Below are 12,453 nucleotides of genomic sequence, written 5' to 3' on the forward strand. Positions count from 1 at the left end.
CTGTTTTTCATTTCATTACTGATTATTAATTGTTTTATTACCTCCTGTAGCTGTGTTAATAAGTAACCATACTTAAGCATATTTAAATATTTTAGAAGTGAAACATCTTTAGTCCCTTATTTGCTCTTGTGAGCTTTTCAGCAGGAAAAGTTCACCTGCTGTGCAGGGGGTACAAGTTACCATGGCTCTAATGATTGCAGACATCAGTCGCTCAGTTAATCGTTAAAGATCCTAACACTGTCTCCCATAAAAAACTATGGATATGGTCTGGTCAGTGATTCAGTCTGATCTGGAGTCCGAAGACATTTAGACCTCTTTCTAACAGCAGGTTAATTTCTGTAATTGCTGGCATTATTACAAGGCTGCAGGACTGGCTTGATGTTATTGGAGAGGGGTTTAAAGATTGCACAGAAGTCTGCTTTTACTGTCCCCCTGAAAATCACTGTGGAAAATTAATTTCCTAAGGTAACTAGAAATATCTGTGGTGATTGTGGACAGGTTTAAAATGGAAGTACAGCATGAGAGCTAAAGACCTTTGAGTATCTCTGCAGAGCAGACTGGGAAAATCTGGCCTTTCCAGCTCCCAGTGCTACCCAGTGATGCTGCCTGCTACCAGTTCCCAGGCTAGAGTGGTGAGCTGAACAGGGCCTGCAGGCTGCACGCTCTCCCCTTCTGAGAAGCACTTTGTACATGGTTCCCTCATATGTATGTGCAAGACCATGCCAGGCACCCCTGGGAAATGGCTGGATGAGCCTCACCTTGTGTTTCAGTTGCTTTTGAATAGAAAATGTGATCCAAAGTCACACCTTGTTCTGAGTTTAGATATTAGGTTCCCACCACGAGTCATTGCTGTGTCTAATGCTGGCTCTTGGTGTAATTGTAGTGGACACCACATAGGGTACGTGAGTGCTGGGACATGTAGGGTGCCTGATGTCTGCATACTAATAGATTTTGTTCAGTGGGATTCTCCTGGTAGACCTGGATTGTTTTATACGATACAGTCCACGGTGCAGCTGGTCTCAGGTCCCTGACAGCAACAGGAAGATCCCCAGAGTGGGGACAACACCTATCATGACTTCCCAGCTCCATCTTCCCGTCCACTCCTCTTCGTTAACATCTGAACTGTCTACCTTCAGCACCTTCCATCATCCTTCAGTACATCGTGTCTGACACACAAGTGCCTCTTCTGCCATTTGCTGTGCAAGCTCTTCTCTCTTCAGCATGGACAGCGTGGTTGTCCCTGGAGCCTTGTGGAGAGGGTGCATTTATCTCACGTTATTTGCAGCAACTCTTGGATACGAAGGCAAGATGAAAGGCTTCCCTCTGTCCTGTAGTGCCGTGTTGAGCAGTCCTGAACTCCAGGGCTAGTGTAAATGCCTTCCATCTGTTCTGTATCTTACCTGGGTAGGTCATGAGGTGCTTTAAAGTGTTTCAGAGGCATTTTGGACACCATGATGTTAAATCACAAGGTATTCCTGTGAGGTATTTGGGGCACTGAGGCAGTGTATGATATGGCCTTGTAATATGGTGCAAAAATATTGCAGTGCTGTCACAAACATTCTTAAAGCCACTGACTTTCTGCTACAAAAAGAAAAAAAACCACTATAATCCTCTGTGATGTCTCCTCCTCTCACCTGACCCAGGAAGCAGGCCATCAAAGCAGAAAATCAAGTTCTTTCCCTGGGATGACCACACTGGGTGTCATTCTTTTCTAAAGACCACAGTCCTGCATCATCTCTCCATGGCTGAACTTTTCATGCAACAGAAAACACTGCCCAGCTGACAGAGAAAACAAGGAGTTTCTATAGTTTGACCCTGTATTCATTTATACTGACCTGGCGGTACGGAACATAGACCCGGCAGCACTCAGCTAATCAAGGATTCACCCGCCTGGGGCGGCTGCTACTCCAGTGCAGCTGCACACACCTTTTAATACCGCTATGCTGATCTAAGGGGCTGCAAGGAGGCTACAAACCCAGCTGTGTGGCTTCAGTTATTTGACTTGCAGCAGGACCTAGCTGCCAGACCAGGACCTCTTTGAGCTACATGCCATATGCCAGGTTTACATGGAGTAGCTGATCCACCCTAGTCCAGCACGTCCTTATGCTCCAGCAGCCCTCAAGTGGCAGATGTCATGGTTTCTGGCCACCTTCTCACCACATCTTCCCTCCCTTCCACAATGCTTTCTTCTGGGTCTCTTGCTCCTCGCACCCTTTTTCCATCTTCTCATCTGGAAAGCAGGTAAACTCAGAGGACAAAATGTTCTCCGTGCAATTCTACAGTCACTTCATCTCTGTTATGTTTTTTTTTTTTTCTTCCACCTTCCCTAGAAAAAAGAGCCAGTGGCACTAGCGAAGAAAACCAACAACACCTACAACATTGTTGGCACCACATATGCCCTCAACATTGCCAAGGATCCCGGCCTGCCCACCATCTCCAAGAGTGCTGCTGCCACTGCTACTGCCACCAACGTACCCCCCAAGATGCCCCGCATAGAAGAGAAGCTCCCAGAGAGTAAGAAGACGTACAACAGCGTCAGCAAGGTAGACAAGATGTCCCGCATCGTCTTTCCAGTCCTCTTTGCCATTTTCAACTTAGTCTACTGGGCCACATATGTAAACCGGGAGTCAGCTATCAAGGGAATGATCCCCAAACAATAAAACCGGTCACCGAAACCTTCCATCAGTGAGCACCATCCAGGCAGGAATTCTCCAGGGCTTTCTTCTTTCATTTTTTGTTTAATTATTATTGTTCATTTGAGATTATTATTATTATTACTATTAGATTGTTCTTTTATAATGTAAACAAAACTGTGATTTTAATTTAATTCTGTATACTTTAGTTTTGTTTTACTTTGTCTCTGATGATGAAAGGAAAAGAAAAGGATCATAACAAGTTGTGCCTCTAACATCATGAGTCTGATGTCCCCCATCTGTCCAAGTCACCTTGTGCTTCCATCTCTCCTCGTCCACCTCCTGCCATTCCACAGTCCACTCTGCTGGGGGCTGCTGCTGTGGTCTGCCCCCCTCCTCCTCTTCTGTGATGGACTGCCCTAGCATGGTAGATGCTCCTGGTGGCCTGGACTCAAGGATGTGGAGGCCTCCAGCGCCAGTCAGTCAGCTGGACTGCTCCTCAGCGCCCGGTGCTTTGTGCTAGGCGGTGCTCTCCAGCCTGTGGATGCAGGTGAGCTGGTCCACTGAGGGAGCAGTGTGGCATGGGACAGCTTGTAGCCCAATGCCTGATGGGGGCGAACCCACCGCTGCTGTGGTCTATGGAGTCATTGCAGGGGTAGAACAGGGTGGCAGCATCTTGTAGGTATCTACAGGGCTTCTTCCTCTCTGTCTTCATCAAACCCAGCTGCTGATTTCCTCCTTGTCTCTGCCCAGACTAGAACAGGTGAGAAAGGTCATGTCTGTCTGCCATCCTGTGCCCCTGGGGCAATTCATGTTAGAGGGTGGAGTGGTTCCTACTAGAGAAATAATTTTTCTCAGGGTCAGTCAGCAAGTCAAGACAGGAGCTTTTTAATGCCTTGGAGGAGACAGTAGCTTGTGAGGCCGCATGCATTCAGCATCAGGACTGGAAGCCATAGAGTTCATGTTCAGATAGGTGGTTTATCACTTTCTCTTGGCCCTTGTCTTCATCTACTTATCCTTCTTGGCATCTCCTTTCTGTCCTAGCCCCTTCCAGCTCCCCATTCATCCTCTCTTGGCTACTAAGTAGTAGTAGTATCTCACTGCTCATGGGTGGGTTTAGGCAGAGAAGCCCCTACCTCTCAGATAAGCCACACTGCAGAGTCGGAGCACAGCCCAGGGAAGTCCAGCTCATGGTTCCTCCCTGCTCCGGTGCACCAGAGCAGGAACGACGTTGGTTCAGGCCAGCTCACATGCAGGCTGTTTCCTGTGGGACACACCAGGGACCACTCTGCCTGTGGGGGTGAGTCAGAGGACGGTCAGTCCCCAAGTACCTCCCTGCCCCTGGTGAACAGATGCAGCTGAGCATCCTCAGCACCATGGAAGAACAGCAGAAGGGGCTCTTTGAATACTGCTGTCCCAGAGAACCATGTGAGCCAGGTGCCATCCCAGAAAGCCATTGAGATAAAACCCAACTCTAACACATGCACACTCCTCCAAGGAAAGCCCTCCAGTGCCTTGGAGAGAGGCCTTTTCTCCCTTCCCAGCCACTACAGTCAAGGACCCAAAACAGTGGCTGTCACCTTCCCAGCAGCAGTGTAAGACGGAGGAATCCAAGCCATCTGTCCCCCCTCCCTGGTGCCCGGACCCACGGACACACTGTCCTGCTACAAGGAAGGGCATCCTGTGCCTGGTGAGGTCTCACCCCCAGCCTGTGAGCCCTGCTCCCAGGGTGGGATCCATCCCCTCTTTCCTGGGCCTCCCTCTGAGCTGCCCCCAGCACATTTTAGGTGCATGCAGCCAAGCCAAGGCCCCAGCTCCCCCAAGGTGACATCTTTGGCATTGCTTTGAGCCGCTGTGCTGAGCTCAGTTTCCCCCTGCCCATGCAAGAGCAGGGCTGAGCACAAGGCACAGGATTTACCCCACCTGGAATATCCATGGGGACGGCAGGACAGAGCGGGAAAGGCCAGGGCACTTTGCCTGGCAGTATGGGTGGCATTGGTGTGTGTCCTTCCCGTCCCTTACCAATCTTGCTGGCTCAACAGCAGTGCAGTCACCCCCCCTGCCTACAGCTGCAGTGAGGAGAGGGGCTCGGAGACATTTATCTCAGTCCAGGAGTGCATCCACACCAGCGGGCAGCACTGGGCAAGAGGTGGCAACCCCCCCGCAAGCCAATGCTAAGGAAACCAGCTCTCTCCCCATCTTCTCCCACGGTGTCCGAACCCCAAACCGCCCATGATGTTTCTACAGTGCCTTTCGTCCCCGAGGGCTCCCTGCTGGGTGGTGAGGAGGGGAAAGCCCGGGAGCTCTCCCCCTTTCCACGCAGCATGGGGTTGGAGAGGCAGAGGGAGGCTACGCTGTCCCCAGCCCTCCTGCGGGGCAGGGGGGGCATCTGGCTCCTCCTGGCACTGGCCTCCTGCTGCTGCCACAGCCACCCTGCTCTGACAGCCCGGCTGCCCCCAGCACTGCCCCGCCACGGCCCCATACCCCTTGCCACAGAGGCCCCCTGTCCCCCTCTGTCCCCGCCGCCACCAGCACCGTCCCCTCCAGCAGTGAGTGCCATTGCTGCCTCCCTTCTGCTCCCTGGCTTTTGGGCAGGAGCTGCTGCACCAACCAGCCGTGAGGCTGTTTGGTTTAGAAACTACTTGGATGTCATTTTCTTAAATAAGCTAGATGAAGTGTATCTTATAAAACATTCATGTCACTATAATACTCAGGCCTAAGTGAAGGGAATAGAAACCCTATAAAAAGCAAAACAAACACAATAAAATGGTAACAAAGAGTATATTGTGTTTACTAATCGAATTACATCAAAGGCAAGTTTAAATACAGGATCCAGTGACTTAGCTGACTTGAGTTGGCCCCAGGCACAGAGGTGGTCTCCTCTGCTAGCCTGGGCATTCCCCCAAACCCCCTCTGCCCTGAGGGCCACGTCCTACCGTGCATCACCTCACTACATGTTCCTCTGTCTGTTGGTGCCTTCTTCATAGAGCTCTCTTTAAATTGTCACATCTTACTGTTGGCTTCTCATCCGCCCGAGCACCCACAGGCGCTGCCTTTGCTACCCGCCCAGGGCCACCCAGGCTCGGTGCAGCAGGGTGATGCTCAGGTGCTGGGGCCAGATCTCTCTGCAGTGCTGGGCACAGCATCGGGGCAGCATCTGAGCCTCCTCCCTTCATGAAGATGATCTGATCTGTCTCACCGAACTGTCTGGGTGAGTCTCCTGCCCGTTCCTTCCCTCCCTACAATGCCAAGACTCTTGTCCCTCCCCAGGACACAGCCCACCGATCTGGCTTGCTGGTGACACCTGTCTGCTGGCTCATCTTTGCTCTTCCTGACTCCAAAAACGTTGTTCTCTGCCTGATAAAAGGCTGCCTTCCTGGATCTGTGTTAGTACGCCTTGAAAGCCAAGTCTATTCCCACCAAAGCCTGGCACTGGCTCCAAGTCTTTTTGCCAGCTGGAAGCAGAAATACCAGCATCCTTTGGTTAAAGACAACAAACCAAACAGGATTTGTAGTTTAGCTTCCAAGCAGGGAAGCATTTTGGGAAGACAGTTATAAATAAGTGGTTTAACATCTCCTGCCAGCAGACATCACAGAGAAGATAATGTTCTTTTTTTTTTTTAAATCTGTCAGCAGCTTAAACTGGGACGTTTCCTTCCCAGCTAACGCGAGGCTGCTGATGGGGGCTTCTTCTAAGGGCACGCCGGGCCAGAGCCGACCTAGCATCAGTTACCGGTGTTTAACGCTTGTTGTAATGGTATCTAAGGGCTCCATTTTTATAGCTGGTGTTGTATAGGAATAGATCTGTACACAGCCATCGATAATCTATTCCACAGTTGTGCACAGAACGGGCACCTCATTTTGCTGTGAACCTCGGTACTCCAATATTTCTTTTCTTCTGGCAATGCCCAGACTCTCCCTAAGTTGATGAGAGTCTCCCAGGCAGGAACTAGAAGTCCTTGAGGGTGATAAAAATTACCTGTTCTGCCTGCACTCCTGTTTTGTAGCTTGCATTACCTGGGACGTACACAGTGCAGTCCAAGCCTGCCATTGCATTCCTTCTGAAAATGTCAGAGGGACATTTGGGCGCTGGCAGCTTGCCTCTTCCCTCCTCTGGGACCGCACATGGGCAAAAGCAGTGCTGCTCACAGAGCTCCGCGCCCTGGGGAGGCGGGGGACAGTTCAGCTGAGGTCCTCCAAGCTGGCAGGGGAGGCAGCGTGTGGTGGCTTCAAGCGCCATGTTAGTGCTGTGACATTTCTGCGGGGTGACATGTGAGGGATGGGGGAGAAGTGGTCCCTCAGTGCCACTCGTTCTTCTGAAGGGCTGATGGAGTTACTCCCATACAACGCCTTGAAAGCTTCTTGAACATCACTGAGCGGGACCGTGACACCCGAGACAGAGCTTCCCAGTTTTCCTCTGTGCACTGAGCTCAACACAAGCAAAGCTGGCTTTGCCACTCTCTAGGGTTTACAGACAAGTGCTGTGGGCAGCACAGCTCACCCCTGTCCTGATCGCTGCCAGCTCGGTGGCACTGGCAGGGTCCTAACTTGTTTGCTGTAGGACATCGCCTGTGCAAGCAGACCCTGTGCTTGCCGTCCTCAGAGACAAGCCATGCATGCAAACAAGGTCACGACCAGCCTGTTTCTGCAGCCTATCCTGTGGACATAAGGTACATTCATTTCTCATCCGCTGCCTTCATTTCTTCTGTCCATATCTTGGACTCCTTTCAGCCATCCCTTGGGGAGGATTATAGGGCTGCGTCACGGACCAGGAAGGGGTTTCTCTTGCTCCAGCTCACCTCACATGGGGAGACCCTCTGTTCTGCTAAGAATCTCTGAGACCTTGAGAAACATGGAGTTGTTGTGTCTTCCAGAGGGTGCTGTAGAAACGGCCTCTTTGCAGCTGCTGGAGCAACAGAGCAGTTAAACACACGCTGCTGTTAAAGGAAGGATCATGGTCAAAGGCAAGTGGCTATTGAGGACAGGTACCACCTTCTCCCAGCTTGCCAGGGCATTCCATGAGCAGGAGAGGACCAGGCAGCTCCCGGTGGGCTCGCTTGGGGAATGGTTTGGCAGGGATGTGCTAGTGCCCCCCTTCCATGTGCTTGGTCCTGGAGGTGGTGGAGAGCCGGCGTGGGGCCACGGGACTGGGCCATCGCAGTGTGCAGCGTCAGGCCAGCCCTTGCTCCAAGCCCTGTTCCCCAAATTGTATGCCTTCCTGGGACCAAACCTTAACCCACTTGATCAAATATCTGTCTGGATTTTGCAGATTTGAGAGAAACAACATTTCCCGGACTCCTTGATGGCTGTTGGGTGTGGGGAGGGCTCAGCCAGGGCAAGTGACACGTTCAGGAAAACATAAATGCTCTTAATGTCAAAGCAGGGAGAAAGAAAACCCAAACAATTCACCAATCGTCTCTCCATATCAAGCTAAACTACTCCCGAAGGTATTTTTGGCAAAAGGCCACAGCACAGATGAGATTGATGCCTTCCAGGTATAAATATTTACTGTTTGACCTTGTTATTGTTCAGTCAGCCAAAGGTTTTTGTTTATATATATATACACGCGTGTGTATATTTATGCTCACAAACTCTTTATATTTAAAAGTCAAACCTCTTTCTCTTTGAAAGAGAAAATGGCCACTTCCAATTATTTTACTTCCCTCTCATTCTCTTTGCTAAATCTTCTGGAAGGAGATGCATCCCTCTCTGCTGGTCCTCAGGATGGCTTTGGAAGGCACCAGGAACAAAGGGAACAAGGAAGAGCCTGTCTACACTGGGGTCTCGGTGCAGGTTTGCTGCCTGGACCAAGGTCACGGCTGGCAGCTTTCAGGCAAGCTTAGTCCCAAAGGTCACAACTTCTCCAGCGCAGCACTTGTCCTGCCCTGGACACTAGGATGTTCCCAGGAAGGCAGCATGGCTTTTCAACAGCTGAATGTCATAAGCATTTAGCCCTCACCCCATAGCACAACCAGGTAACATGCAGCTGAACATTCCAAAGGGATGTGAGGTCTCCACTCTGAGTCTGCTTCAGGAGGGAGCACAAAACCTGGTGGGATCCATTCCAGCTGTCCTTGACCAGAGGAACCCACAGGCAGGGGCTGTGCTCCAGCTGTGGCTCTCCTGCAGAACAAAGGGAAGCGCTGGCACTCGGCCGCTGCTCGCCTCTTGTCCAGGTGGGATGTGCCAGTACGTGGCTGTTCTGTTGATTGTGGGAGGGGTCAGCAAAAGCACAGGCCTTTGCTGCCACTGTGTCTTGGACTTGCACCTGATCCCATGTCAGCACAAGCAGGACCAAAGACAAATGCTGGGCAGCCCGAGAGCAGTGGGACCACAGAAGTGAGCACCTTGCAGCCCGTAGCAGCGGTACTCAGCATCAACCCCTTAATGTCACCCCTTCATCTTCTGTCTTAGAAGAAGCATTTAGGCACTGATCCTGCAACTGCACTCATAGCTCCTACATGTCCTCCTCTGCTGCTGGAGAAGGCTCTTGCGGTCAGCAGCAATTGCCGCCTGGGCCTTGTGGTGTCCCAGCCATGAGAATGAAGGATGTCTCCACCACCCACAAGCAAACAAAGGTGGTTCTCTTTCTGGGTCTATGCCTGCCTGCCTCCCACCACAGGAATCCGCGCTGCTTTTAAACTGCAGAGAGCCTTGGGCTTGGATTAGTCCTAACGTTCAACCTGTCATCCTTCACCACAAGCGGGGTTACATTGGGTTTTGCTCATGAAGCTTTAGGACAAAATATCTTGTTCTAGCTACTCTTTCCTATTCTCCACTGTCCTGGTCCCCACCAGTGCAGATCTCTTCTGCACACAGCTTTAATGATCCCATCTGCCCAGAGAGGGAAGCCTGCTCCCAGGTTTGCTATGTGAGCCAGGATGCTCCCACAGTTTTCAAAGGTTCTTGGCTCTTCACTTCACTGCTGCTTGAAGGTCCTGTCAACTTGATAAGTCCATTGGCTCATGTTACATTGCTAGCAGCGCTGTTTCCCCTGAAAAGTCTGTCGATTCCTCCTATATTTTTGCAGGGCACCCGGCAAATGTAGTGGCAATCATACACTGAATGATTTGATTTTTGCAACCATGGAAAAGTAGGGCAGAGTTGGGAAACCTGAGTCACTGCCACATTGCCTTTGCCAGGCTGCATTTAGAGTTGAAGGGCTCCTCTTTGTTGTCACGAGGGAGTTTCTCAGCTCACCAGATCTAGTCAGGTGGCCACAAATATCCCTTCATCAACTAGATTTTCACTGTCAACTGACTTGGGGATAGCTGCAGGCAAATGTCCTATCTGAAGGTGAGGGCACCTGCTGCTGCTTTAGCTGCAGCCCTTGTGCCCAGGGCAGGGAAAGTTGCATTAGCATCATGCTAGGGCAGCCCATCATGGGAAAGAGCAAACCGCAACAAATCACCAGAGAATATGCTCATTTTCACTGCCTCGGGTTCAATCTGTGCCCCAGTATGTCTTCTGCTCTGTTTTCCATCTTGTGAGACTCTCTTTACTCCACTTTGAGAAAGAATCTAGCCGGCAGCAGTTTAATGCATGACAATCCTGTTATTACAGCTGTAAATAATTAACAACTAGAAAAAAATGCATTTTTTTTTATTTTTTGTTGACTGTTTTCTCTATTGACTAGCTGGTAGCCACTTTGTTAAGGGATTTCTCATGGAAACTGCGACCTTCTCTCTATTTCTCTCTCTCCCCTCTTCTTTCTGAGATTCGTGTTTCAAATGCTTTTTGGTGCAATGTTCAATGCCTGTTTGTATTTTTGAATCGTATTTTTCAACCTTTGCCGGGGAAAAAAAAAAATTGCCCATTCTAATTGGCAGGATTTTGAGTCCTGCAATTTTTTTCAGCTTTTAGCTTTTTCAATAAGTTAAAGCAACAGAAAAATGTCTCAAAAAATTACAGTGAAGTTCTGAAGAGAGATTAGAAAATATCAGAAACAAGAACTACATGGATAAGATCAGCAAGCTGAGTGGAGGAGGGGGACTCTTCTGACCACCTACCAACCTCCTGATCTAACACACAAGGCAGGACTCGACCTTTTCACTGAATTAAATCACTCTGCTTTTCCACTCTACCCACTCTCTCGAACTCCGATCAAAACAAATAAAAATTCATATTTTAAAAAAATCTGTGTCGTCATTTTTCCCCATCGTTGTTTCTCAAAGCCAAATGCTGTTGACATACAAAGGAATGGGGAGCCTGGGGAGCCAGTCCTCCGGGCTTCAGGCTACCTGCACATCTGGGGAGTGTGTCCCAGCAATGAGCAGACAGGCAGCGCATGAGAAAATAAATATTCCAGGAGAAAATAAAAGAGCTTGAAAATATTCCATGGTTCCTACGGGGTTATGTTTAAAATGCTTTCCCTTCCAATGACAGGGGAGTGGAGGGCACAAGGTATGTTCAAGGCAAATTGGCTGGGGAGCCGGGGAACCAACTCAAAGACGGGATGGTGGTGGCGTGATGGCTGAGCAAGGAGACCCCAAGGTGTGCTCTTTCCCCGCAGAGTGTCATCCGTGGTTAGACTTTGCTTTTCCAGTAGAGGTCTTTGGTATTTCTCCATGTACAACATGAATCAAGCTTTCTGCTGCTCAAGGGGCAACCCTTGGCCAAGATGCTAGTTTATCCAACCCACCATATACTCTTCTCCAGCTGAATCATGCCTTAAAGAGACTCTGGTGGGGAGAAGGTCATGGAAGCCCTTAGCCCAACTGTCTTTGGACATGTGGTAAATTGAATGTGTGCCAAGGAAAAATTGTGGGCCCTTTAACCCACCCTGCTGTGCTGTTCAGCTGTTACAGTGACCTCCACTGTCACTTTGGTCCACCCAGACAGCTTCCAGGCATGATCTGGGATTGACCATGGTCCAGAGACCTTTGCTGCAGGGAGTTTTCATTGTGGCAACCCTGGTTTTGGAGATTTAATAGCACATAGCTGTCTATGCCATGTCACTCAGACAGTGTGACGTGCCCAGGTAACTGTGTGGTCTCCTGGCAAGGAAGTTCAAGGTATAAGGGCTTCACTTGGACACCTCATTGAATCTCCTTGGATGCACAAGAAGTTATATTTAGCAACTAATAGAAAAAAGGATTTTTCTCACTGTGTAGGAAGATCTGAAATGAAGTAAAACTCTTCAAATACAAAAGCAGAAGAAACATCACATGCAAGAAATGCAGAAGTTCTTCCTGTTGCACTGTTTGAAGCATCCTGTGTTCTCTGATTTTGTTCTGCATTTTTGTCTACTTTTAGGTTAAAAATATTGATGATTTACCCAAAGCCCACATATTCAATGAGGACTTTTTTCCCCTTGAATTACCACTAGGAAACAGCAAGAGAAGCAAATAACTCCAGTGACATCATCAGTTGTTTTCTACACCTGAATAAGGAACAAAATGCCCTCCCCCCCTTTCCCCGGATTCCCTGAGCACCATCTGGATGCTGCACCAGGGATTTGCTGGCGGGACAATATCTCCAAACATATTGCAACCTTGAACAAAAAAAGTTACGCATTTGAATTTGCTGCATTCAGCTGAATCCTCCTTCTTGCTCAGAGATTCGGATGACAGAAGAGGCTTGGGAGCGCCGGGGCTCGCAGCTGCTGTGGCAGATGGATAGTTACCACGGGTCTTAGCAGTACAGGCTGCATACTTATGTCTTGCCGAGGAAGGAGCATAGCTTGTGACCTCAGCAAGAGCAGGCAAGGAAGGAGCCCACCACTGTTTTACACCGTGAAAGCTGGAACCTGAAGTTTTCATCCCCTTCCCCACCCCCCGCCTGAGTCCTTCCTCAATCAAAACTGCACAGGGTTGGTCCC

General features: G+C 49.7%; 1 protein-coding gene across 1 annotated transcript in view; it reads left to right on the forward strand.

Annotated features, from left to right (window-relative positions):
- GABRA3 (gamma-aminobutyric acid type A receptor subunit alpha3) overlaps window positions 1–10,769 on the forward strand; it is a 76,929-nt gene extending 66,160 nt beyond the window's left edge. Inside the window, exon 11 of the mRNA XM_037408394.1 lies at window positions 2,331–10,769. Within this exon, the coding sequence (XP_037264291.1) occupies window positions 2,331–2,660 (330 nt within the window). The 3' untranslated portion in view covers window positions 2,661–10,769. The remainder of the gene's footprint in view (window positions 1–2,330) is intronic.
- The last annotated feature ends 1,684 nt before the right edge of the window (window positions 10,770–12,453 follow it).

Source organism: Falco rusticolus, chromosome 14 (assembly GCF_015220075.1).
Source record: "Falco rusticolus isolate bFalRus1 chromosome 14, bFalRus1.pri, whole genome shotgun sequence".
NCBI classification, from domain to species: domain Eukaryota; kingdom Metazoa; phylum Chordata; class Aves; order Falconiformes; family Falconidae; genus Falco; species Falco rusticolus.